General features: G+C 44.8%; 1 protein-coding gene across 2 annotated transcripts in view; it reads right to left on the bottom strand.

The window, feature by feature from the left end:
• KLHL29 (kelch like family member 29) overlaps positions 1-26,935 on the bottom strand; it is a 554,920-nt gene that overhangs the window by 33,242 nt on the left and 494,743 nt on the right. For both annotated transcript variants that reach the window (XM_015407338.1, XM_015407337.1), the window contains exons 9-11: positions 25,892-26,074; positions 23,742-23,922; positions 10,632-10,825 (exon numbers count right to left, since the gene is read on the bottom strand). In XM_015407338.1, the coding sequence (XP_015262824.1) occupies positions 10,632-10,825; positions 23,742-23,922; positions 25,892-26,074 (558 nt within the window). The remainder of the gene's footprint in view (positions 1-10,631; positions 10,826-23,741; positions 23,923-25,891; positions 26,075-26,935) is intronic.

The following is a 26,935-nucleotide window of genomic DNA, read 5'->3' as shown; positions in this document are numbered from 1 at the left end:
GAAAGGGGGGAAGAATAAAACCTGCATCCAGGGGGTGATGAGAAGTACAAGGAGAAACAAACAACCAACAGAGTAAAACAGTGTAGGAACCGGCTCTGATTAGCTCATATTCAGTTCCATCTTCTTCTCAAACAGCACAACCTGATTTCAGGGAATAAAAAGTCATCGTGAGGAGGTGAGTCCCAACTGGGGAGAAAAGTGGAGTATAAAGAAGAAGAGATTGGATTTATACCCTGCCCTTCACTACCCAAAGGTGTCTCAGAGCGGCTTACAAACTCCTTCCCCTCCCCCTCCCCCTCCCCCTCCCCACAACAGACACCCTGTGAGGTAGGTGGGGCTGAGAGAACTCTGACAGAAACTGCTCTTTTTCAAGAACAGCTGTGCCAGAATTACGGCTTGCCCAAGGTGCGAGTGGAGGAGTGGTGAATCAAACCCGGTTCTCCCAGATTAGAGTCCGCACACTTAACCACTACACCAAATGTACAAGTGTGAACCCTCAAGGACTTGCGGGAGGCGTCTGGTTTCCCCCTGCCCCACTATTTCCTCTTTCACTTTCCTGAAGGCCCCATAGCCTCTCCCCTTTTCCTGCTTCTTTATTTCCTTCTAGGGTTGCCAACCTGGGAGATCTCTTGAAATCACAATGGATCTCCCAGCTACAGAGATCAGTTCCCCTTAGGGATGCCAGCTTCAAACCGGAAAGTTCCTGCAGATTTGGGGGTGGAGCCTTGGAAGGGTGAGTCTTGGGGAGGGAAGCAACCTCAGCAGGGTATAATGCCATAGAGTCCACCCTCCAAAGCAGCCATTTTCTCCAGGCGAACTGATCTGTGCAGGATTGCCAGACATCCTGGTGTGGGTCCCCCAGGTTCCAGCTGGCAACCTGCCCTCTTTTTTCCCTGTCCTTCTGGATCTAGATACGTGGACAGTTATGTTCTGTGCCTTTTAATAGATGCTCAACACTTGGAGAAATTAGATAACAGCTACCACTACTCACGGTGCATATTTGTTTAGAAAGAGGGCCCTGTCTCCCAATTAATCATAAAATCATAGGTATGATTGCCATTGAGTAGGAAAGGCTAAGCAGGATATAAACATGGTAATTATTGTTCATGTGTAACTCCAGTGAGAATGAAAACTGAAGACCTGTTTAGAAAAATGACATGAAATGTAAGGTCAGAATTGAGAACAGATTCTTATCTGTAAGGGATAAGAAAATCTAAGGCAGGGATAAGCTCGCTGTTTGCTGAACCAAGAGCTAATGACAGAGCTATCATGATTAAGAGTCTGATCACTGTGTGGCAAACGTCATTTCTTTTTAAACCTCAAGTCTGGATTACTGAAATGTGTTCTACATGGGGCTACCCTTGAAGACAACCTGGAAACTGCGCCTCATACAGAATGCAGAAACCCTATTATTTCCAGAGGCTGAAAGAGGGGAACACATCTTGGCCATTTTAAAATTGCTCCGTTGACAGGCAGTTTGTTTCTGAGTTCAGTTCAAGCTGATTTTGACATTTAAAGTTGTTCATGGCCAGGGCTCACATAGCTACATGCCTGTCTCCTCCCACATGCTTCCATGAACTAACCACTGCCTTCAGACTGCCACCTGCTGGCTGTTCCCCTACTTAGGATGGCTGGGGTGGCCTTGACCAGAGACCAGGCATTTTCCATCATGGCTCCCAGTCTGACGGGACTCGCTGAAGAGCTGAGGGGGACCACTTCTTCAAGATCTTCAGAAGACACTGCGAGGCTTGTTTGTTTGCCAGGGCTTTTTATGGGATATAAACAGCAGATTTTTTGGCGAGGGGGAGGTATTTCTGGTTTTTACTTTATTTGGGTTTAAACTGTAATGTTTTAATTACTACCTGTTGTCACGGATTTTGGTTCACTGAAAATGGAGTTCGGATTCCAAAGTCTGGTTCAGGCTTCTGCGGCCTGCTTGGGAGTGTTTTCTCAGAGACTCAAACTGCCTTGTTGGGAAAAGAACACAGCTGTGTTAGAGAGTCATCTCCTACTACTGTCTCCCAATTAACATTCCATCCAATTAAGCACCTGTGGTGGAAAACCCGTTTGGGCTGGCTGCAGACAGACCCATCTGCGGAAAACCAGTTTGGGCTGGCTGCAGACAGACCCATCTCCTTCTCACATGGTCAGAGGAACTATTAGGTCATCTGGTCAGCGACTGGCTCATTCATTTGGCTATAGGTAATTGTTGAAGGCCCTGATTCGTGCAAAGGCCTAACAACACAGGAATTTTCTTCAGACCTATTCTGCAGCCTGGAGGGTGCCTACCTGCTATCAAGACATGTTGGCACACTCTGGCTCATTTTGGCCATCTTGGACTTATGCTTGCTGAAGCCAAACAGCACTGGCTTTGCTGACTCTGGAGAGAGTTGCTTTGGAACCCACAACTATGAATGGGTAACATCTTGTAACTTGTGAACCAATGTCTTACTGTGTTTTCGTTAGCCTCTGGATTCTTAGTTTTATTATTTTCTCCTCACAGTACCTGTTCTTGTTTAAAGTATTATTTGCACTTTAATAAAGATATATTTTAAATATTAATTCTGGTCAGTTGTCTTCGCAGCCTGCAATTTGAATATAGTGCCTAGACTGGCGGACTACCTACTGCAATACTTAACTTTTGTGGAACTCCTGCTGTGAGTCTACCTCGCAGAGAGGACTTCCTAGACACTCCTGGGAAAGTCAGGAGATTATCCTTTGGCTTCTGGCTGGAGGGATAGATCAAAGAATTGGTGGCAGCCTACCAGCTGGAGGTATGTGCAGGTGCACCCCAGTACTTTGTAATTTGTGTTTGGTGCCCTTTTGGTGAAAGGCATTTAGCGTGGGTTGGATGACCTTTTGACACCTGTACGCTTCCTTGAGCCAAGAGGAAAGATGGGGGACAAATATTTTTAGAAGTCAATGAATGAAAAAAAAATTGCAGCAATTTCAATTAAAAAGTCTGCTCAGTTTGTGTGGGAAATGAATTTTTTTGCCACCCCCACAGTGCAAGAGATCAGTGAGCCTCTCCCTACCTCCCAAGAAGATAAAAAACAGAAGTTGGCAATTTGTAGAGAAAAGGATAATAACGACACAACATTACAGTAATGTCGTCTTGCCAATAAAACTTCATATTTATAAAATTATGAGGTATGTTCATTAAGTGGAGAGAACTTTTCCTCACACTCCCAAATTTCGGGGCACCCAATAAAACGGATGGGCAGTAGATTCAGGAGAAACACTTCTTCACACAACACATTAGCTTAAATGCCTGTAAAAGGAGATCAGACAAACCCACGGAGGGCAGGTCTATCAATGGCTAGTATCCATGATAGCTGAATGAGACCTCTGTGTTTGGAGGTGGTAATCCATGGAGTGCCAGTTACTGAGGGTGGGGAGGTTTGGGCTCTATGCAGCAGGGGAGGAGGGGAGGTTTGGGCTCTATGCCCCAGCTTGTGGGCCCTGTAGGGAATCCGGTTGGCTGCCATAGGAAATAGTAGACTGTTGTGATTCAATGGTGCTTTATGCCTAGCATCCAACTGTAACAGCAGATTCTGTAACATCTTACACTCACAGGATGCCTTTCAGAAGGTGGAACCATGTACAGAGGTTTATAAAATTCTGCATGGCATGGCAAGAGTGGGCGGGGGGAAGCTTTTCTCCCTCTCCCATAATACTAGAACCTGGGATCATCCGCTGAAGCCAGAGGATGGGAGGGTCAGGACAGACAAAAGGAAGTGGTTTTTCCCACGCAGTGCATAGTGGATTCGTGGAGCTTGCCGCCACAGAATGTGGTCATAGCCGCCAACTGGGAAGGCTTTAAGTGGGCAAATTTGTGGAGGACTGGGCTATCAGTGGCTACTAATCATGACGAATATCTATCCCCTCCAGTAACAGGTAGGAGGATGCCTCCTTAAAATCAGTTGGTGGGGAGCACAGGCAGGATGAGGCTGTTGTAGTCTTCCTGTTCGTGGGCTTCCTAGAGGTATGCGAATAGAACACTGGACTAGATGGGCCTTGGGCAATGCTCCCTCTAAGCTGTGGAATCTTGTGAGCAAAAATTCTACTTTGTGAGCTACTGGCATTAAAGTTGTGAGTGAGTGATTTGGCTACTGCATAAGTTAGTTTGCTCTGGAGCCATTCTTCTTCAGCTAAGACAAAAATGCGTGAGCCGGAGGCTAAAAAACTGTGAGCTAGCTCACGCTAATTCAGTTCAGAGAGAACAGTGGCCTTGGGTCTGATCCAGCATGGCTCTTCTTATGTTCTTATGTACACATGGACAGAGTGGCACCAGGCATAATTGTGGCAGGTATGATCCTATAAGCAGGACCCAATATTCCTTTTAGATCCTGCTTCAAAGACTGTCCATGGCAAAGTTATTCTGACTTAACTATCCCATACGGACACACCAATCTATGAGTCCAAAAGAACTGCTGGAATTTCAAAAGCAAAACAGAGGTACTATTGTATGCTTTTTTTTTTTTTTAAAGGGCTTGAGAATATAAAATAAATTGAACATATATTGTTAAAATGACTTTCAGTGTGTACCTCTGGACCGAACTGCAGTGATGGAACATCCATACTGAGTGTGCATACAAAGAGCCATCTGATTCTCTCAGGTGCCTATACGAAGTATGATGGAAAACTCAGGAAATATGCTAGCAGAACTCTCACTGGAATCTCAGCTGCTATTTACCAAGCTTTCAGTATATTCCACCAAACATTGATATCCACTATGGGAGCAAAAAATGCCAAACACACCCCAGGACCTAGATGCAAATGTCATTGGTTAGCAGCTTCTTTGCCCTTTTAAAGGTTGGGAGTGAGATTAAACAACCCATCATACTTAAGACACCTCTGAGAGGCAAGCTGGGATTGCACACTGGAATGTCATCTGCCCGTTAATGACGATCCTTATCTGTAATTATCGAAAGATTCACAGCAACACAGAGTTAATCAAGAAAGGTTTCTACATAATTCCATGTCATTGAAGTGGTTTAGTAAAGGTAGATCTGCAAGACCTATTTTTCATGGAGTGGAGCTTCAGGAGTCAGAAATTAGATTCCAAGGCTTTTTTTTTTAAATAACGTGCTTCTAGTCTGCCTCTCTCTCTCTCTCTCTTTCTCTCTCTCTCTCTCTCTCTCTCTGCTTTGCAAAGGCCCTTCTGTGCTTCTCACCAGAGGCTAGAAAACCTCTCCAGCATAAAACTGGGACAGGCAAACCTATGAGTCACCCGAACACACATCACCAGACCTGTTAAATATTCAAGGCATTAAAACACTAAAACCAAATAAGTGTCTTATTAGTATTTATAATGTTTACCAGTGTAAGGAAGGCAAGAGCTCCCAGGAAAGATGGCTTACTGTGCCTTCTTCTTGTTTTTCTCTACTGAAAGGCTGAAAAGAAGCCTGGAAACGTTAACTCTCGATTGCAGTATTTGTGATTCCTCAGAATTTGAAATAGTTTGGCAAGGAAGGCAGAGGCTGAATGGACACTCACAAAGATGCTTCAAGGTGGGATATGGAGCTGGCCATTACACGGAGAATCAGTTCCACAAAACGGTAAAAGAAATACGATTAGATTGCTAATGTATCTAAGGCCCCCCCCTGCGAGAGATGAGACTATATATTCCTTAAAAGATCAAGTTGGCAGGTTAGGAGTAGCCCTGAATCCAGCACCACTCCAGTAGCCTAGGAGCAGCGGTGGAAAACAGACACAATATAAAATGGAACTCATGGTACCGAGACCTTTGTTAGAATCCATCTTCAGCATTCCTTGAATCAAACGGTGATATGTCATTTCCCCCCTACAATATCAACCCCTGGCCTTCTTGGTTGCTATTGTTGCTGCCTGGCCCTCCAGATAGAAAAAACTAAGCACCCTGTGGCCCAGGTGCTTGGGATGGAACTGATGCAACCTCTTTCTGCCCAGGCACTCACCAGCAGGGCACCGTGTTTCCGAGTCATAAGAAGAGACAACAAAGACAGAAGTAAAAACCAGAAAACCTAGAGAGTGGCAGGAACGCCACACCAATGTGGTGTAGTGGTTAAAAGTGGCAGACTCTAATCTGGAGAAGCGGGTTTTGATTCCCCCCTCCTCCACATGAAGCCTACTGGGTGACCCTGGGCCTATCACACTTATTTCAGAACTCCTTCAGCCTCACCTACCTCCCAAGATGCCTGTTGTGGGGAGAGGAAGAGAAGGCTGTAAGCCACTTTGAGACTCTTTAGGATAGAGAAAAGTGGGGTATAAAAACCAACTCTCCTTCTTCTTCTACTTCTACCAGCATTTATTTCGTTAGTACACAAAGATAAAAACACTGACACAAGAGCAGAGCTGACAGCCATGTTCAGAGTTACATTGGTCTTTGCCCTACGTGTACCCTTTTACCAGTTACTTCCAATTTGCCAACTGCAGTCCCATCTGAGGGACTGAAATCTGATTATTGTCACTTGTGCTTTGATCACCACAAGGATAACCTGCCACAATATGAGATCCATGAGGATCTGTAGAATGTAAAATGCCTGCCGTGGGTCAGCCGTGGCTCAGCGAGAGTGAGGACTCCTCAGGAGAAGAGGAGCTCTGTGTATCCAGGTCTGAGTCAGCAGAAGCCGGCAAGCAGGAAGATGAGCTGTAGGCTTGCCAGGATTCATAGCCAACAGCTGGTGCAGATCCACCAACACCTTCCAGCCCTGATTCAATAGGTGAAACTCAGTTGATTGTTTCCAGCCCTCCAGTATCACCCAAATCCTTAGAGCACTGTAGATAGAGGGTATGAACAGAAACACAGGAGAGACAACAAAGTGCTCGCCTCCTGGCCTGATGCCAGCTGCTTGAGTAACTACAGGATTACTCCTGAGCAGCTGGCAGCAAGAATGACTCTTAAGCATATGGCTATAAAAACCAAGCCAAGGGAGGCTGTTAGGTGTGGAAGCAAGAAGTTGAAACCCCTCTGACTATGTGACCACTGCATTGGATCCTGCCTCTACCTTGTGATTCTTCGGACCGTTTCCTGACTCTGCCTTTGTCTTGCTCCTGAACCTGCTTGTGAGTAACTCTTGGATTCTCAGACCTTGCTGTATGGACTGACTCTTGGACTAGACTCCTGACCAATGTCCCCTCTAAGCTGTGGAGTCTTGTGAGCAAAAATTCTACTTTGTGAGCGACTGGGCATTAAAGTCGTGAGCGAGCGATTTGGCTGCTGCGTAAATTAGCTTGCTCTGGAGCCATCCTTCCTGAGTGAAGACAAAAATGTGTGAGCCGGAGGCTAAAAAACTGTGAGCTAGCTCACACTAACTCAGCTTAGAGGGAACACTGCTCCTGACTCTGCTTAACTTTGGACTGGACCTTAACTATGTTTCTTGAGTTGGTGCTCTTGTCTTACTCTACACTCTGACAGTGTGCCCCATGCTGTTCTTGGCCTGGCTCAGGACTGCACTCTGACAGCATGTCCCATGCTGTTCTTGGCCTGGCTCAGGACAGTGCCAGAATCACAAACACAGATTTCTGTGCTTTATTGACCTGTAAGGGTGATTACCTACAAAGGCCTAGAAATTGGAGTGGTCTCTCCCTCTCTCTCTCTCTCTTATGAAAACACTCCAGTACCCTCCCCTTTCCTACTTAATGGCTATTTGCCTTTTACCTGATTTTACTATGGATGAGTATTTGGCTTTTGGTATTTGGCTTTCCTTAAATACTTTGGTGGAAGCCAAAGAGGAGTACAGGTTTACACTGACAGGTTTCTGTACATCAGACATCCATAACCTCTGTTGATAGCATGCTGACAGGCAAACTAAGCTTATGTTGCTGTCTCTGAGCCAAACCAAAATCCCATGGACAAGCGCTTTTTCCTAACCAGCATCACAACAAAAATTGGGCCTAACTAAAATGCTTGCTAACATGCGTGATGTGTGTCAATCCATCATAGTTCCTTCTAAAAAAGTTAGGCTTCAACTTCAAGTTGCACAAACAAGATGCCCTTTTCATTCTCTGGATTTCCCTGGATCAAAGATTCAGCCAAGATTTCAGTCACTATTTTTATGTTGCCACTTCTGATGGAATGAAGAAATATGCCTCTAGATTTTTTTTTTTGTCCTATGGGGCCTCCCTAAACTATTTCTAGAAACCCCAAGCAAAACACAGGGGCACCTCATAGTTTCTCATAACTCGTAATTTTTGACAGAGAGATGTTTGTTTGTGTTATTAACCGACATGCCACGAGCATACAAGTCACCATTTCCTCAAAAACTAGCCCAAGATTAAGCTAAGCAACAACACCGGACGTTTGAAGACCTGTCAACTTAGGTTGACTTTGCACCAAATCGAAACATAAGAGATCTCAACAACGAAGAAGTGTAGGTTCGGGAGTAAGGCCATATTCTGGCCCAGGTTCAGAAACCTGAGGGGAAAAATGAAGCAGAGCTGTGCAGTCCAACTGAATGCTTTCGTGCATTCAAGATGGAGATCCAATACAGCAAAAAAGCTTGCCAAAACAAGTGAATGCTCCATTTAGCAAACAGAATCAATGCACACATGGGCTGTCTTGCAGTCTGAACAGCATTGGGAAGAAGGCCGAAAGATAGCTGTGCAGACTTTGTCCTTGCAAATGTCAAGTAATATTTCAAAAACTGGTACAGAAAAAGCCTAGAGGAGATGACAGTTTTAGCGTCAAGCAGAAGGCAACCTGAACGTTACTGGATTCCATTCCACTTCACTGAATAACGCCTTTTTCTTTTGTACCTTGCGATTCCATTTAACATGGCATCCATGAGATTCCTAATGAAGACACCCTTCTGACTTAACCTTCCAAAGATCTGAGCCACTTCTGAAGATCACCACTGAGCCAATATGTCCCATTTCTTTAAACATTTGCAAAATCAACGGCTTGTTATCTATCTTTGTGCAAAATCACCAAACAGCTCTGCTGTTAACTTTCACCTTCACAGAATACTGTACAGACAGCAACTAATTAGTTATATTCGTTCTTATGAAGTATAAATATCCTTTCATTATCTGCAGCCCTGACATTTTTTTTCTTTTTTATCATGGCGTAAAGCTATTTCCTTGCAAATTTCTAGTCTCCTTCTGGATAGCAGAGGATGATTTTTCCAACCCTGCCTGGGTTGACAACTGCTAAGACACTGTAACGAGTTTTGGGAACGAACTGCTTGCTTCTGCAGTGCTTTTATTATTTGGGTAAGGAACAAGAACACTTATTTCCTTTTCTTTCTTTTCTTTTTGCATAATACATTCAGTCTTGCAGTCTGCTCAGGGTACAGGAAAACCTCATAATGTCACTCAGTGGATTATATGAACAGTGGCACTGTATGCATGTGACAGAGAGAGCCAGGAAATGGGTTTGTTTGCACTACTGTAATACATAAACATGATTGCCAATGCTTAACATCCTCCCGCTGAGTGTTTCATGCTACATCATATGCATGTCATGTCACGTTAGGCTGAACACCGAGAGCCGCGAAGGAGCAGGGAAGGGTACCGTTATACCCACCATTGATGCTGTGAACGAACATGAACTTGCTCCTTCCTAGTAGTACCCCTCATACAATAACCATTTTTAAAAAAATCTGTAGTCAACTAGACAAAGGGCTTCATGCATTTGCCCTTTCCTACAGGCTGATTTTGTACAACCGGAGGAGAAAGTCACGGTAATGTGGTTTTTCACCACAGTTTTCATGTGACACTATAATCTTGTGAAAACCTGGAAGCCAATTTACTATGTATGGAAAATATCTAAGCCCTGTGAAAGCCTGGAAGCAAATTACCGTGTATGGAAAATATCTACGCACGAACAGTTCTGGATCACAGGGTCTGTACAAATGACATTACCCTTACACATCTGGCGAGTGAAGGTACAGGGAGACATGTTTTAACTTCCACACTTACTCTGCCGAATGGTGAAGGGAGAACAAACAGCTAAACAAATCAAGGGTTTGTGATTTCTGCTCCACACTTACTATGCCGAATGGTGAAGGGAGAACAAACAGTTAAACAAATCAAGGGTTTGTGATTTCTGCTGACACTGGGTTCCCAACATCCAGGTGGGGCCTGGAGATCTCCTGGAATGACAACTCTGCTCTAGATGACAGAGATCAGTTCCCATGGAGAAAATGGCGGCTTTGGAGGGTGGACTCTACGGCATTGAGTCCCACTGAAGTCCCTCCACTCCACAAACCCCACCCTCCCTAGGCATCACCCCAGATCTCCACGCACTTCCCAGCCTACAGCTGGCAACCCTAGTAATGATGGCTTATTCATATCGATGATGGTTTCTCCCCCGCCAATCTGAGTGGATGATTAGGAGGAGTAACAATTGCACTGACATCTGCAGTGTGCCAAATCGTGTACTACTAACATCTTCAATCTGCATGGCTACTCCATTATATAAATATTTAAAATGAATAAAAACGTGCATTGTGAGATACATGCATCTCGTTGGGCTGGCTGACTAATTATTTTGACTGCCCGTATCGTTTCACAACAATGGTTTCTGTTTTCATCCTTGTTTTTAACCGTAACACGAAAGCATCGTTTGCCAGAGATTCAACGGAGTGGTACTTGTTGCTCTTCCCACCCTTTTCTAAAATTCGTATTTCAAAATACCGTTTGTTTACCTATCATGGGCGACTCTATAAAACTCCACGCATTAGTCTGAGGGACGTACGACTGCAGGACTCCAGCGGCACGGCCAGCCTCATTTACGCCCCCAAAGACATAGATCTTTCCGCCGCAAACAGTGGCAGCTGCAGAATGCACAGCCTTTGGCAAAGGAGCGACTGTCTCCCATTGATTGGTGATTGTGTCGTACCTAAAACACAAAGACATACGAATAAACCTAGATGCCACAGTGACACAGCAACTGCTAAGTCAGGGGGAAAAATCTTTGCAAACACATCTTCCAACCCCATCAAAACACAGCCGTTCAAGACTGCGGACATCATTAATGTCTCTTCCTTGTATTTTAAATCAAACACTGAAAAAAGGCTCAGAGAGGGAAGGGAGGGGGAGAGAAACCAAAAATCTATTTTCTATGTATACCTTTCAAACCTAATTATACTGCAATCTAAAGAAATCCAGGATACCTTTTTTTGTCAAGATCACTTCTGCTAATTAATTTCTGTTAATTAGAATAGAGCGAGATTGTTCTTGCAAATCAGTGCTGTCATATGCAACAGCAACTGGAGGCCAGCAACTGTTAATGCACTTAAAATTGTTTAGCTTGAAGATCATCTGATCTTCAGACATAATGCAACATGATAGCTCTAGTTGCCCCAGTTAACTAGCCATTAAATGCCTGGCGCTGTGGATATGCGAGTTGCCTGTGCTTAATTTTCATCATGTGAGCAAAGCCACCACACTTCAACACATGAATGCTGCAAACATTAACGGGAAAACTGCTGCAGGAATAAGATTTCCACCACTGCATCCATTTCCCCCCATGTAGTACAGCAGATAAGGATATGCATTAGAGCGCTAAATTGGTTCTAAGGTCATTGGTATCAGATTTAATTAAGCCATTGACCATAAAGATGTACAGTTAATAAACCAAGGATGAAGATTCATTTTAGACAATGTCACCAGTTCAGACACCTATTTTTTTCCCAAGCTAATATGGCAACAATCCAAATAATTCCGGCAAAAGTGAACCCGGGAGACAGTAAAAAATGATATGGTTGTTAGGCTTCGATATTTCCATGGAATGAAAGCATATCCAGCTGAATAGCACATTCGTGGACATAATGGCTGGAATGGCAGATTATAAGACTAAATTACTCTTCTCTCTCACTGTCTTTACGAACACACACACACACACACACACACACACACACACACACACACATATACCTCCACCTAATGCCACTCAGGAACTGCAGCTAACAAACAGGAATATTGTTTGCATTTGTGATTCTTGAGCCAGGACCTTCCTTTTCCTATAATGGGCTTATTTATTGTTAATGAAATTTTAAATGGTGCCTCAATTTGCTAGAGTCAAAGAGGAGGAGGAGGAGGAGGAGGGGACTCCAGTGGAAGGAACTGAGGAAAGGTGAAAGGGAAAAGAACACTTACTAACATTCTAAACAGCGGCAGGGACCGATTCCCCACAAGCAGCTGTGCTGCCCTCGTTCTTCTGTTTCCCCCTCTTGCATTGGTCAATTTCAGACTATTTGCTGCGTGGCCACATTTTGACCCGCAGTTCCCCCCCTTGATCTCAAAAAGCAAGGATCAAGAAGACGTGGGGGAAATCGGTGGGAGCTGCGGGTCAAAATGTTGCTGCGCAGCGAATAGTGTGAAAGTGACCAATGCAAGCAAGGGAAACAGAAGAGCGAGGGTGGCACAGCTTCTTGTGGGGAATCAGTCAGGGTCTTCATTCAACAGCTGTGAATAATGAGAGTTATATGAACATCCAAACTGGAAGTGTATTTGAAATCAAATAAGGGAAGGGGTGTACGAGAATGTAAAAAATAGCAAAAGAATGAAGGAAAGCAGCTGGATGAGATAACTGTGTCATAACAGGAGATTTTAACTACCCACACATTGATTGGGTTAATATGTGTTCAAGTCAGGAGAAAGAGATTGGGTTTCTAGATATTCTCAGTGACTGTGCCATGGAGCAGATGACCACAGAACCTACCAGTGGAGAGGCAATACTGGCCTTGTTCATAAGTAATGCCAAAGACCTGGTGAGAGATGTAAATGTGATATCACCAGCTGGAAACAAGGACCATAATGTTATTAAGTTCAACATTTATGTAAATAGGGAGTTTCCCAAAAAGACCAACATAACCATGTTAACTTTAGAAGGTGTAACTTCTCTCAAGTGAGGGGGCTTGTGAAGAAGAAACCGAAAGGAAAGGTAAGGAGGGTCAAATCCCTCCAGGAAGCTTGAAAACTATTTACAATCCTAGAAGCTCAGATAAAATGTATACTGCATGTTAGGAAAGGTAACAATAGGTATTTAAAAAGGCCTGCATGGTTAATGAACAAAGTAATGGAAGCAGTAAAAGGTAAGAAGGACTCCTTTAAGCAGCAGAAGGCCAGTCCGAGTAAGGTGAGCTCTCTTGCATCATGCCAACACAGCAGCATGATGCAGAAGTGGACTCAGAAGGCATTTAAATTCCTTCAGAGGGCATTTAAATTCCTTCTGAGCTTCCTTGTGTCACACCGCTGCGGTGGAATGCCTTCTGAGTCAACTTCCACGGCCTGCTCACAGACCAAACAACCCCCCGGAAAACCCTGGGCAGTCCATGGGTAGTCTGTGGAAAGTGGGAGGGCACAGACTGGGCTAACAAACTATGAACTGGGTCCTGGTCTGTGGAAAAATTTGGTCTATGGTCCGATTCATGCACATCCCTAGGAGCCACCCATCAACAGATACAGCTGGGTGTCATCAGCATACTGGTGACATCCCAGCCTGAAACTCCATGCCAGCTGGGTGAGAGGGCACATACAGATGTTAAATAACATCAAGGAGAGAACTGCCCCCTGAGGAACTCCACATTAAGGGGAACCTAGTTGACACCCTCCCCCTAGTGCTACCCTCTGTCCCTGACCTCAGAGAAATGAGGTAAGTCACTGTGAGATTACCCCACAAACTCCTATGTCAGCCAGGCAGTGGGTCAACAGGTCGTGGTCGACTGTGTTGAACGCTGCTGTAAGATCTAACAATAACAGCAGCACCAACCTGCCTCGATCCAGTTGCCTACAGAGATCATCCATGAGGGTAACCAACATGGCTTCTGTCCCATGGCCCGGGCAGAAACTGGACTGGAACAGGGCACGTGCCGATGTGTCATCTAGGAAGCGTTGGAGCTGCTCAGCTACTGTTCTCTCAATTACCTTGCCCAAGAAACTATACATTCAAAAATGGGCAGTAATTGGCAGGATCTAAAGGATCCAAAAATGGCTTTTTCAAGGGTGATATTACCACAGGCCCTTTCAGACCCTCCAGATAGACCCCCAAATCTAGGGACAAATTGATAATGTGCACAGGAGGGCTCCATGTTCCCTCCTGACTGGCTTTCACCAGCCACAAGGGACACTGGTCCAAGAGGCATGTGGTAGACCTGACAGCACTCAGGATTCTGTCAACATTGGCCAACAAGAGCCAGCTGAAGTTGTCGAACACTGAATCCAAAGGCGGCCAAGGGGCCTCCAGCTCATGTACGGTATCAACATTGGCCAGAAGGTGGTGCCAAAGCAACAGGACTTTGTCCACAAAAAAGCTCACAAATGCCTCACAGCTAATAGTCAAATTACTAATATTTTGTGTTCTCTCAGTAAGAGAGGTTAAGGATCGAATCACCCTAAATAACTGTGCTGGGTGAGAGCTAGTGGATGCGATGGAGGTAGAGAGTAAAATTCTCTTTTCGCAGCCTTCACCACCATCTCATAGGATTTCATAAATGTCCTATAAGATGCTCTTGTAGCTTTGTTGTGAGCATGCTGCCAAACTCACTCTAGTCGTCCAAGCTCCCGTTTCATCCCCCTTAACTCCATAGTATACCAGAGGGATGATTTTGAGCAGGGGCGAAGAGTATGTCACGTGGAGGGGGGATGACTTTGTCAATGGCTTCAGAGAGATGGGAATTCCAGTCCTCGATCAGCGCATCTAAGGAGTTGCCAGGGGGCATGGGATCCTGCAGAGCATTCTGGAAACCAATTGGATCTATTAGCTTTTGTGGGCAAGTGTAATCATAAATAAACCTAGACGGGGGGTGGGGACACCCAGCCAGGCCTTCAGAACCATGTGATCTGACCATGGCACGTCCTCCTTACAAAATAAAGAATGGGATAGAGAAGGTAGAGAAAGAAGTACTTTTCTCCCTTTCTCACAATACAAGAACTCGTGGGCACTCAATGACATTAATGAGCAGTAGGTTTAGAATAGATAAAAGGAAGTACTTCTTTACCCAAAGAGTAATTAACACAGGAAGTGGCGGCGGCTACAAGCATAGACAGCTTCAAGAGTGGATTAGATAAACATATGGAGCAGAGGTCCATCAGTGGCTATTAGTTGCAAGGAATAGATGCGGTGGCTCAAGTGGTTAAGACGCTGAACTGCAGGCTGTGGAAGGTCGCTAGTTCAGCAGTTCGAGACCCGAGTTGCCACATGACGGAGTGAGCTCCTGTCTCTAGTTCCAGCTCCTGCCAACCTAGCAGTTTGAAAGCAAGAAATTGCAAGTAGATAAATAGGTACCACTTCGGTGGGAACAGCGAATAAATAGGTACCACTTCGGTAACAGCGTTCGGTGCGCCTTGGTGTTTAGTCATGCCGGCCACATGACCACGGAAACGTCTTCGGACAGCGCTGGCTCTTCGGCTTTGAAACGGAGATGAGCACCACAACCCTAGAGTCGGATTCGACTGGCTTTCGAGCAAGGGAACCTTTACCTTTTTATAGATGGAACACTATGTCTGGGGCAGTGATGCTCCATCTTCTTGGTGCTTGGGGGGATACAGTGGGAGGGCTTCTGGAGTTCTGGCCCTGCTGGTGGACCTCCTGACGGCACCTGGTTTTTGGCCACTGTGTGACACAGAGTGTTGGACTGGATGGGCCACTGGCCCGATCCAACATGGCTTCTCTTATGTTCTTATGTATGAAAGGCATTTATTCTATTTTTTTCTCCAGAATATCTTTGTCGGCTAAAAAACAAAAACAAAGGGAGAAATGTAAATTTGCTAGCTGGCACATGCTTGGGGCAAACTGCATTTGTTCACAGTGTTTAATTTCACAACCATGGCTTGTAGATTTGCACTGGGACAGTAAAGATTGACATGGATGGTCAGTTTTCTAAACATAAACTACACATTTGTAGTAAGATACAGGTTGCCAACCTCCAAGTGGAGCCTGGAGATCTCTGAGAATTACAGCTGATGTCCAGGTGACGGAGATCAGTTCCCCCTGGAGAAAAGGGCTGTTTTGGAGTGTGGGCTCTATGGCACAGAGGTCCTTCCCCCCCCCAAACTCTGTCCTCCGTAGGCTTCACCCCAAATCTCCAGGAATCCCCCAACCCAGAGTTGGCAACTGTGTACAATAATGTCTCTTAACTGGTACAACTGGTAACAATCAAGTGGTACAAATGAAGGATGTGTATGATCAAATGTTTGCCCTAACCTCAGCCTGGTTTGCTTGGAGGAAACTGGAGAGATATCATGGCGGTCTCCCTTCAGGATTTAGTATACTGATTAGCTTTTGTTTTGCCAGGCAACCTCTCACACTCAAAGCTGCCGGTGGGGATACGGGAGGCATTGTCAAAATTAAACAGACTGAAGTATTTTGGCCGTCAGCTGATGTAGCCTTTGAGGTTCTCGACATCCTCCCACAAAACCTTTGGGGTGCTAAGCCCTATATCTCTTGAGCCAAAACAGAGCAACATTCAGCTATAGCTCCATTCTTCCTTCTAGCCATTGCCTCTGTTTATCTGCTTCACAAAAAAGTAAAGGGATCAATTCTGGCTTCTTTTATGCCTCTCTGCCTTCTTCAAGTATATAGAAAGTACAGCTCCTTTTCTGTTGTTGTTGTTGTTGAATGACCATCCACAAAACCAAAATAGGACCCACGGTAAGTAGAAAATACCAAAAATCAACAAATACCGTGCTACAGACGATTACAAAGTACCTCAAGTAATGTTTATATATTTTTTGTTTTTATAATTCCCCCTATATTTCTTATAAATATTCACCATTATATTAATTATCATATAAACATTAACACATAGAAATTATTCACCATTATATTAATTATCATATAAACATTAACACATAGAAATTATTCACCATTATATTAATTATCATATAAACATTAACACATAGAAATTATTCACCATTATATTAATTATCATATAAACATTAACACATAGAAATTATTCACCATTATATTAATTATCATATAAACATTAACACATAGAAATTATTCACCATTATATTAATTATCATATAAACATTAACACATAGAAATTATTCACCATTATATTAATTATCATATAAACATTAACACATAGAAATTATTCACCATTATATTAATTATCATACCTACCTCACAGGGTGTCTGTTGTGGGGAGGGGAAAGGGAAAGGAGTTTGTAAACCGCTCTGAGACACCTTTGGGTAGGGAAGGGCAGGGTATAAATCCAATCTCTTCTTCTTCTTCTTCTATTTTGAATTAGTGATTCTTCCACCAGTCCTCCCTCTTAAAACTTTTGTACAATTGAGGAGGACTGGTGTTAATAAATTTGTATTCTCCATAGATCGGCTTGCCAGACCCTCTGGTTTGGCGGGGGTTGTCCAATTTGGAGGGGCTCCTTCCCACCTGCCAGCCAACTGGCAGGCAGGGGGAAGCCCCACCCCCAAGAGCAGCCACCCGGCCTCCTCCCCACCACTTCCCAACAAGTTGCTGGAGAAAGGTGGGGGGCACGCATCTGCACTCTAAGCCCTGAATTCGGGGCTTGGAATGCAGGCGTGCGCGGCCTCCCTCCCACCTCTCCCCAGCAGCATTTAAAGGACAGCTTTAAATGCTGCTGGGGAGTAGTGGGGGCTGCGTGTCTGCACTCTAAAGCCCCAAATTCGGGGCTTGGAATGCGGACACACGTGGCCACCCCCCACCTCTCCCCAGCAGCATTTAAAGGATGCCTTTAAAAGCTGCTGGGAGAGGCGGGGGCACCGCTCCCCAATGTGATAACATCACTTCTGTGTGATGTCATCATGTCAGGGACTCCCACCTTCTCCAGTTATGCCCCCCAAAGTCCCCCACCGGGCACTTTGAGGGGATCTGGCAAGCCAAACCATAGAGCTTTTGCTCAAATACCAGAGTATTGCCCCTGAGATCCTGGAAGTGATAGTATCACTTCTGGGTCACGTGGGATGCACATAGACATGCTGCGACACCTGGGAGGATTTTCCTTTCTTTTTCAGGGTAAGATCCCCCCACTGGCCAGCTTATTGGCGGCAAGGAGGTGGGGCCTGGCACTGGTAGAGTTGTCAGGTCAACTTAGCTGGCCCAGCAAGGGTCTCCCAACATCCTTCTGGGAGACTGTAAGTGATGTTGGGCATTTTTGGGCCTGCTTCTGGTTTTGGGCCTACTTCTGGTTGAGGGTGACACTCTGGTTTTGGGGCAAAATTCTGTGCAAGCACATACAGTTTCAGTAAACATGAACTGGCTCCTGGATGTTCCAGGGTTGAATACATACCCACATGTAAAATATATGTGGTACTTCTGTTTAGATAACACAGTGAGCATGCATATCAGGAGGAGTGTGCTCTCAGTAGCATGGTTGTCAGCCTCCTGGTATGCGTGGACATAACATCCGAAAAGGGCTGACATGAAAAGTGATTTATAATACTTGAAATGTGCTATATAATTCCAATTAACAGGATAATAATGAGTCTCTCAATATTACAAAATTATAATTTTTATCCTTGCAGACCCCTTGCGAGTTAGTTCGCTTTCTTTTCCCTCATGCCAGCTTCTTAGCAGTTTGTATTTCTCTCTCTTCACAATCTCATTATAACTGCTAGAGAAATCTTCTACTCTGCAGCTCCCGCTGAGTGGAAAAGGCACTCTGCATTATCAACTCTCTGAATTGTATCTGAACACATATCATTTTTTTTCTCTCTCTCTAAGCCCTGTCCTCTTAATTTCTCTCTGTCTAGGTTAGCAGTTTTATGAGTGAATGCTTTAATTTATTTCTGTTATAAAGCCTTTGCACCGTCATTATCTGGGGTTTATATACCGTACCTTAGCTATCTTATACATTATTCAGAGAACACTTTTGCAGGAAAATAGCTGAGGAAAAATAAAGCTGGATTGGGTCAGGCTTTGTCTTCTCTTTAGGTGGCCCCCAGGACAATTGACATTTTTAAAGCAACTGTCCTTCCCATATACTTTCTCCTTCTTTGGGTGTACAGATACGAGCATGCGTGTGTAGCCAAAGTCTCCTGGCTATCTGTACAATGTTTTAAAGCTATCAAGGTAGCACAATATGGTTGGAAGTATATTTTTAACATTAGGGATCACTTTAAAAGCTTTTGTTCAACTGCACGTATAATATGCCGAAGCACATATAATATGCCGAATCAATTACAACTCAAAAGGGCTGCGCAGTCTAGATGCACACTCTTATTCCTGCTTCCCTCAAATCATTCTGCGGAAAGCGGAACAATAATGATAGCAGAGAGTTTAAGAAATGCCCATCAGAACAACTTCGCCATCCCCGCAGAGGAGAAAGGGATGGAAAATTGTGGAGGCCTGCTATCCTGATGGGTAAGCATCCACAACAGGTCTTCAGTGAACTAAAATGTTATATTAAGAGAGCCTGAAAAATATTTTAATGCCAAAATGTTTTTTTTATGGTTTCCTAATTGGGACAGAGCAATCTTCCTGGCGGAGCATTGGTGTGGCATAGTGGCAGGAGACCTGTCTATCAATCACTACGTTCCCAGTTTGAATCTCATGTCTGCCATTAATTTACCAGGGAGATTAAGGCTGGATTCAGTCTTATTACTTAAACACCCAGAGCTTAGATTAAACCAAAACCCACACAAACACAACCCCCCCACACAAACACAACCCCCCCACACACCAAACCTGCTGGTTGCTAAGCTCGCATGCACACCTCACTCATCACACACACAGTTATGGAATTGAATCCAATCATCTTTTTCATTCAGTGTTGCACAATTCACAATTTCCCCTCTCACTATAACCCCTCTAAATGGCTTTTGTAAATGTAGGTTCCATGATCCCCACCACAGCTTTTTCTGGTGGTCCATCCATCAGGAAAACTGGTTGGATCTAACCCATGGTTACAAATTAACTGTGATTACTCATAATATACCAGTGTAGATGCATGGGTTGACCAAAGTTAGTCCTGCCCCCCCCTTCCCCCCGGGTTGTAAGCCTTATTACTGGGATGAAAATTTGATTCTTGCTAACCTTCATGGCTGCATTTGTACATCATGAGTAACTGGAGAAACTGAAATTCTTTGAGCAGGAAGTGAAGAGGGGGGATCAGTAAGTACACCTGAGCCATGTTTTTATTTAACGGGAGTTAAATAAGATATTTGAATGCCATTTTCTCTCTGCCTCGCTTCTTGCTCGCTCCTTGCTCTCCAGGGCTGTTGTGAAGGGTAAGAAGATTATGTACATGAAGCACACTGAAATGCTAAAGCACTATATAAATGCTTTTTGCTCATTTTAGTTATGTTTGTTTTAGAAGAAGAGAAGAGATTGGATTTATACCCCGCCTTCACTCGGAGTCTCAGAGCGGTTTACAAAAGAGGCTATAACCTATGCAGGGACACAGCAAAGATCTTTACCTCCCGACCAGCATGTGTGAATCCAAAGTGGGCCGCCATGTGGGCCACCAGTAGGCCCCTTCCAGCTCTCCAACTCTCCTTGACTTCCGTTTTGTGTTCCCTGTCTCTCTGAACATTTCTACCTTCTTGCTGCAGAGGCTATAACCTATGCAGGGACACAGCAAAGATCTTTACCTCCCGACCAGCAAGTGTGAATCCAAAGTGGGCCGCCATGTGGGCCACCAGTAGGCCCCTTCCAGCTCTCCAACTCTCCTTGACTTCCGTTTTGTGTTCCCTGTCTCTCTGAACATTTCTACCTTCTTGCTGCAGAGGCTATAACCTATGCAGGGACACAGCAAAGATCTTTACCTCCCGACCAGCAAGTGTGAATCCAAAGTGGGCCGCCATGTGGGCCACCAGTAGGCCCCTTCCAGCTCTCCAACTCTCCTTGACTTCCGTTTTGTGTTCCCTGTCTCTCTGAACATTTCTACCTTCTTGCTGCAGAGGCTATAACCTATGCAGGGACACAGCAAAGATCTTTACCTCCCGACCAGCAAGTGTGAATCCAAAGTGGGCCGCCATGTGGGCCACCAGTAGGCCCCTTCCAGCTCTCCAACTCTCCTTGACTTCCGTTTTGTGTTCCCTGTCTCTCTGAACATTTCTACCTTCTTGCTGCAGAGGCTATATCCTATGCAGGGACACAGCAAAGATCTTTACCTACTGACCAGCAAGTGTGAATCCAAAGTGCTATGCAACTAGGCTTGCCAAGTCCCCCCGGGGGGCGGGGAAACCCCTGCCCCAGAGGCCCATTCCCTGCTGCCGGCGGATCGGGCCCCGGGTGGAACCCCACCCCCAAAGCATGCAACATGTACATCACCCAGGAGTGACATGACCACGCTGGGCACGCTAGGGGCGAGGCCACAGTCATCCGAGGGAAAACTCTATGTTTTTCCCTCAGATGGTTGTGGCCCCGCCCCCAGCATGCCCGGCGTGGTCACGTCACTTCCGGGGGACGGGGTTGCGGCGCGCATGCTTTGCGCGCGCACGCACACTCCCAAAGCACCGCTGGAGTCCCCCACTCCAGCGCCGCTTCTGACTTGGCAACCCTATAGTGTTCCCTGGCCCCCAAAACATCAACTTAGCCTCAACCAGACCCAGAGCCTTTTCAGCTCTGGTGCTGGCCTGGTGGAATGCTCTCCCGAGTGAGATCTGAGCAGAACGAAGCTGTTCTGCCAGGCCTATGGTTGAGGCAGCGGAAATTCCAGCAGGATTGGCCTCCTCTTGCCTTATTTGGCTTTTCTTACTTCGTCCATCTGTACCTTCATTCCATCATCCACGGATGCACTTGAAGCAGGATCTCTATTGAGTTGGATTGTTGCCATCTGATCATTACTTTTAATTGTACTATATGGGTTTTAATGCTCAATTTATATATAATTATTAATTTATATTTATTATTTTAATACTGTTATATTATTTATGTTACCCACCGTAAGCCCTGCTATGCAGGGAAGGGCGGGCTATAAATCGAACATAATAAATTAATGAATGGATGAATGAATGAATGAATGAATGAATGTATGTCCTGGGATTACAACTGATCTCCAGACAACAGATCCCCTGCAGAAAATGTCAGGTTTGATGGGTGGTCTCTTTGGCACTATAGGTCCCCCCCCGACAAACCCTGCCCTCCCAAGGCTACGCTTCCAAATATCCAGAAATTTCCAAGACAGAAGCTGGCAACCTTATTTTAACACAACATTGAAAAAAATCAGGTAAAGTTTACAGTTGAACTTTTGAGCTGTTTCCCTATTCTGGAATTTGGGATTCTTTGTTACAAGTTGTTCTTTTCCCCATCGGCATTAAACTGCTGCTCTTTGCCACAGCTTCACTCAGCCAGTCCCACTCCCAGCTGAACTAGCAGCTTTTAACTGTCTCTCTCACCAACATTCCATCAGCTCCCATTTGCCACTCTTAGGGAGAGAGGCGGGATCTAACCTGCCCGTCACAGTATGCCTTAACTATTTTAACCTAATGAGATGTGTAGCTTGTGACTTGAATTAGCACTGTGGGGAGGGGTGTCCTCTGTTTTGGACTGGAGCCATGGATAACCAATATCTCAGTGCAGTCTTTCTGACTGCAAAACCACTCTTCCATGAAGGGCAATTTACCCTGCTGCAGGAAATATATAACCACTTGAATGTAGTTTGTATATTTCCCGCAGTAGAGCAAACTGTGTGTGTGTTGTATGTGTCTACATGGTGTGGAGAGGAGAAGGGTTAAGCCTCATCTTTATCTGCCTTATTTATTTAAAACATTTCTAATGCTGCCTTTCAACCCAAGCCAGGGTCCCCAAGGTGGCAAACAAAATGTGTCAAACATTAAACCATTTCAAGCATTTAAAATACAAAAATATTTTTAAAATTAAGCTAAACACATGTAAACACACAGGCGGGGTGGGGGTGGGATAATAAGAATTAGTGAGGGAATGCCACTCCCCCCGCCCCCAAAGTCTTCACCTGCTGGCAGAAGGCAACAATAGACAGATTACTCTCCTTGGGCAGAGTTCCAAAGTTTCAGTGCCATGACCGAGAAGAACCTGTCTTGGATTGTCACCCATCTAGCCTCTATTCTAAAGATAACCTGAGAGGTCGGGCAGGTTTGTATTGGAGTAGGTGCCTTCAGGTATGCTGGTCCCAAGGCATTAAAGGTTAACATCAACACCTTGAATTGGGCCTAGAAACAAACTGAGAGGCAGCGTAGATGGAACAAGACTGGAATGATATGGTCCTATGACCCACCTGAAGCTTCTGAACAGTGTTCAAGGGCAGCCCCACACAGAGTACATTGCAGCAATCTAATCTAGATGTTAGCAGGACATGCACCACAGAGGCAAAATCTTTTCTGCCCACAAATGGATGAAGTTGGTAGAAGTCTCCCCTGGGCATCAGTGCTACCTGCTTATCCAGCAGGAGACCTAGCGACAGTCCTCATCTGGATAGGGGAAGGAGTAGCTATTCATCATAAGCCCATATTAACAGATGCTCCGCCCAGTTAATGGGAAATTGTTAGTGCATTTTTTTTATCATTTCTATGTAACAGCTTGGATCCAGCCATGTGTGTGCCAAAACGTAAACAGACGTAGCACAGTTCTGCTTTTGCACGTTCTTGTGCGACACCTAGTGTTCTCCCCTTCCATACATTATAGTGTCCAGAAGCTGGTTGTGTAAGCTGAAATGCAAGTGCGACTACAGCAAATCTGACTTAACACAAGCAACCACTGTGGTCTTTTTCTTGCATGTCCACTTGTGCGAGAGCTCTATCTAGCACAAGTGGAAATTTTGCGCTGGATCCAACCCAATTTATTTGAAACAATGTTTAAAACAATGCATATCTTAAATCATGTCTGCATCAATGGGGGGGGGGAAATTACCTCTCCACGTGATCAACATTTCCTGCTACGCCAAGGCCTCCAATGGTATAAATTTTCCCATCATACACCAGGCTGTTGTGCCGACATCTTGGGACTGTCATGCGGGAAACGAGATTCCAGTTATCAAGTAGAGACATGTAACACCAGACGTCAGACAGAGTGACTCCAGACTCCATGCCACCTGCCCCCAGTATATGGAAGGGGAAAAAAAAAAGACCAGGGTGACTTGGAGGAAAAGTTGTTGTTGGGATATATATACAATGCAAGCCAGTTTCCAAGTGATAGTTGACTAATTAAAATAAATCATTGTCAATAGCAAGCATCTGTTCAGATGCTGCTGTTCAGTATCATTTATTCATCCCAAAGGGTATTTTTTGTAAAGGCTGTCATGATGTCAGACTAGGCAGGTCATTTACATACGGGAGTATGCCTGAGCAACATTCATAAATAACCTAAAGTCTATTCAGTTACACTTGCAACTGGTATGAACAGACTGAGCAGCTTGCTCAAAGCCCTCTGGTCTGAAATCTTAAAAGCCTCGTGCTGCTTAGCCAACAAATGCAAAGAAGAGAGCGGGCAGACACCTAAGAATGTAAATGTGTGAATGCGGCAAAATAGGTGTTTGAAAACACAAGTATATAAAAAGCATTATATATAAAATGCTCATTAGAGAGCTGAGATCAGCCGCAAAACAAGACTGCAAACCTGGATTTATCACTGTGCAATGGGTGAAATGGTCCCCAATCTTTTACAGCCTGTGGGCACCTCGGGAAAGTCGACACAAAGTGGTGGGTGCAACCACAAAAATGACTGCCGTCAGAAGTGGAGGCAACCACAAAAAGGCTGACACTGTGTGTTTAGGCTATCACATCATTAAGAGGTAAAAGTACATTCTATAAAGCCATTGCCTGCATTATAATATAAACAACAAAAACTCAAAAAGCACCAGGGGGCTCCACCCGCTTCCTAAAAATGCTCAGTGGGCACCAGGAAAGGTGCTGGCAGGTGCCACAGTGCCCAAAGGCACCACGCTGGGGATCCCTGTCATAGCGGCAAACAGGGCTCTTTTTGTGGAAAAAGCCCATCAGGAACTCATTAGCATAATAGGCCACACCCAACAACAGAAATGCATTAGCATATTAGGCCACACCTCTGACAGCACAGCTCATTGGCATATTAGGCCACACACCTCGTGTTACCAGAAGTGTGGTCATCCAGCCACACCCACCTTTCCCTTCTTATTCTGTTTTCCTTGTTTGTTGTCAAAACCCAGGGCCTTTTTTTGTAGCAGGAACTCCTTTGCATGTTAGGCCACACACCCCTAATGTAGCCAATTCTAATGAGTTTCTGCTGTTGGGTGTGGCCTATTATGCTAATGAGTTCCTGCTGGGTGTGGCCAACTTGGAAGCCAGCCGGAACTCCGTTCCTGTGTGTTCCTGCCCAAAAATAGCCCTGGCGGCAAAAATAAAACTATATGGCTTCCTAAGGTTAAACCCTAATAAATGGACATTACGTTTATAAGAACATCCCTAATGCAGAATCTTGTGAGATGTGCTCTTTACCACAATGGCATTCAAGGCTCTATTTCATATGCTACATTTTAAGACTCATGAAATCACAAACATTTTAAGACTCAGCTATCCAGGTGCATTTCAAAGAGGCGGGGGGGTTGGGAACCAAGCATCATGTTAGTGAAGTAACATCTCTGTACTTCTCCAGTATAGATCTGTGAGAAGATTGTTCCGTTTCAAATCAAGCCAGCAAGAGGCCCGCAGTTCATTTTCGACAAGAGATTTTCAGAAACGGATGGGAGCGAGCCTTCTTGTAAGCAAATATGGTAAGTGCAGGTCAGAGACGCAGCCGCTCAGTCAAACTGACTCAGACGCAGAAACCCATCATTTAGCTCCTGCTCTAGCCAGTGTTTTACACACTGTGTCGCAGTAGCGAGGGGAGCGCTTCACACGCTTGATGGGGTGTCGAACCTATCCTTTGCACGTTACAAGTGTCCAGTGCACTGGGGACGAAATCGGAGCCAAAGTGAAATGGAGAGTGATAAAAGGAAGTCTCTCCTCGCCTTTGGGTCCTCTCACACAGAGACTGTTTTTCAAACAGAATGAGGCCCTGCCCCTCCCCTGAATCCTTCTGCTCACCTGAGAGATAGACATTGTCTCCAGCGCTCACCACACTAAAAAACTCCCGGTCATAAAACGGCAGGCTGGCCAGCGGGTACCATTTGTTGTTTTGAGGATTGAAGCACGTTACAGCAGTTAAGGCCCGTTGATTCATGCCAATCATCTGTCGACCTCCCACCAGTACAATTACTTCAGCCACACCTAGAAAGGAAATTTACCAAAACATGCTTCTTTAAGACGAGGAACACAGTCGATACTCTGTACTCATGAAAGGATCCCCCCCACCCCAAATACTCATTATCTTGAATCCTCATTTAAATTCTTAATTTCAAAGTATATTCAGTTAACACTTGTTTTGAATGTGTTAGATGTGGGAATGTACTGAAGAGTGTTAAAATCTAGTTCTTTACTGCTGTTCAGGGATGTGGAATGGTATAGTATAGCCTGATCTTGTCAGATGTTGGAAACTAAGCAAGGCCAATATTCAGATGGGAGACCACCAAGTAAGACTCCGCAGACAAAGGCGATGGCAAACCACCTCTGCTTAATCACTTGCCTTGAAAACCTTATGGGATCACCATAAGTTGGCTGCAACTTGATGGCATCTTACGCATGCACACTGCTATTTATGTGATAGAACATTCATGGAAACATTTTCTAACTAAAACTGAGTAATTAACACGGGGGAGGGGGAATCCAACTATCCTCCAAGTAGCGTTTCTGCAGCCTTAGCAGCCTTCCTCCAACTTAAGTAGCTCTTCCTGGCATACATTTGGAACGGAAATATAGTTTCTTCTCATCAATCCTCTTTAGCCAATAATTATGTCTTTTTCGCAGGGCTCTTTTTGTAGAAAAAGCCCAGCAGGAAGTTATTAGCATAATAGGCCACACCCAACAGCAGGAACTCATTAGCACACCCCTGACAGCACAGCTCATTAGCACATTAGGCTGCACCCACATGTTACCAGAAGTGTGGTTATCCAGCCACACCCATCTTTTACTTGTTATTCTGTTTACCTTGTTTGTTGTCAAAACCCAGGGCCTTTTTTTGTAGCAGGAACT

This window comes from Gekko japonicus, unplaced genomic scaffold, assembly GCF_001447785.1.
Source record: "Gekko japonicus isolate JY-2015 unplaced genomic scaffold, Gekko_japonicus_V1.1 scaffold239, whole genome shotgun sequence".
Classification (NCBI taxonomy): Eukaryota; Metazoa; Chordata; class Lepidosauria; order Squamata; family Gekkonidae; genus Gekko; species Gekko japonicus.
Note: the sequence above shows the minus strand (reverse complement) of the source record. Positions and strands in the feature narration are given on the sequence as shown.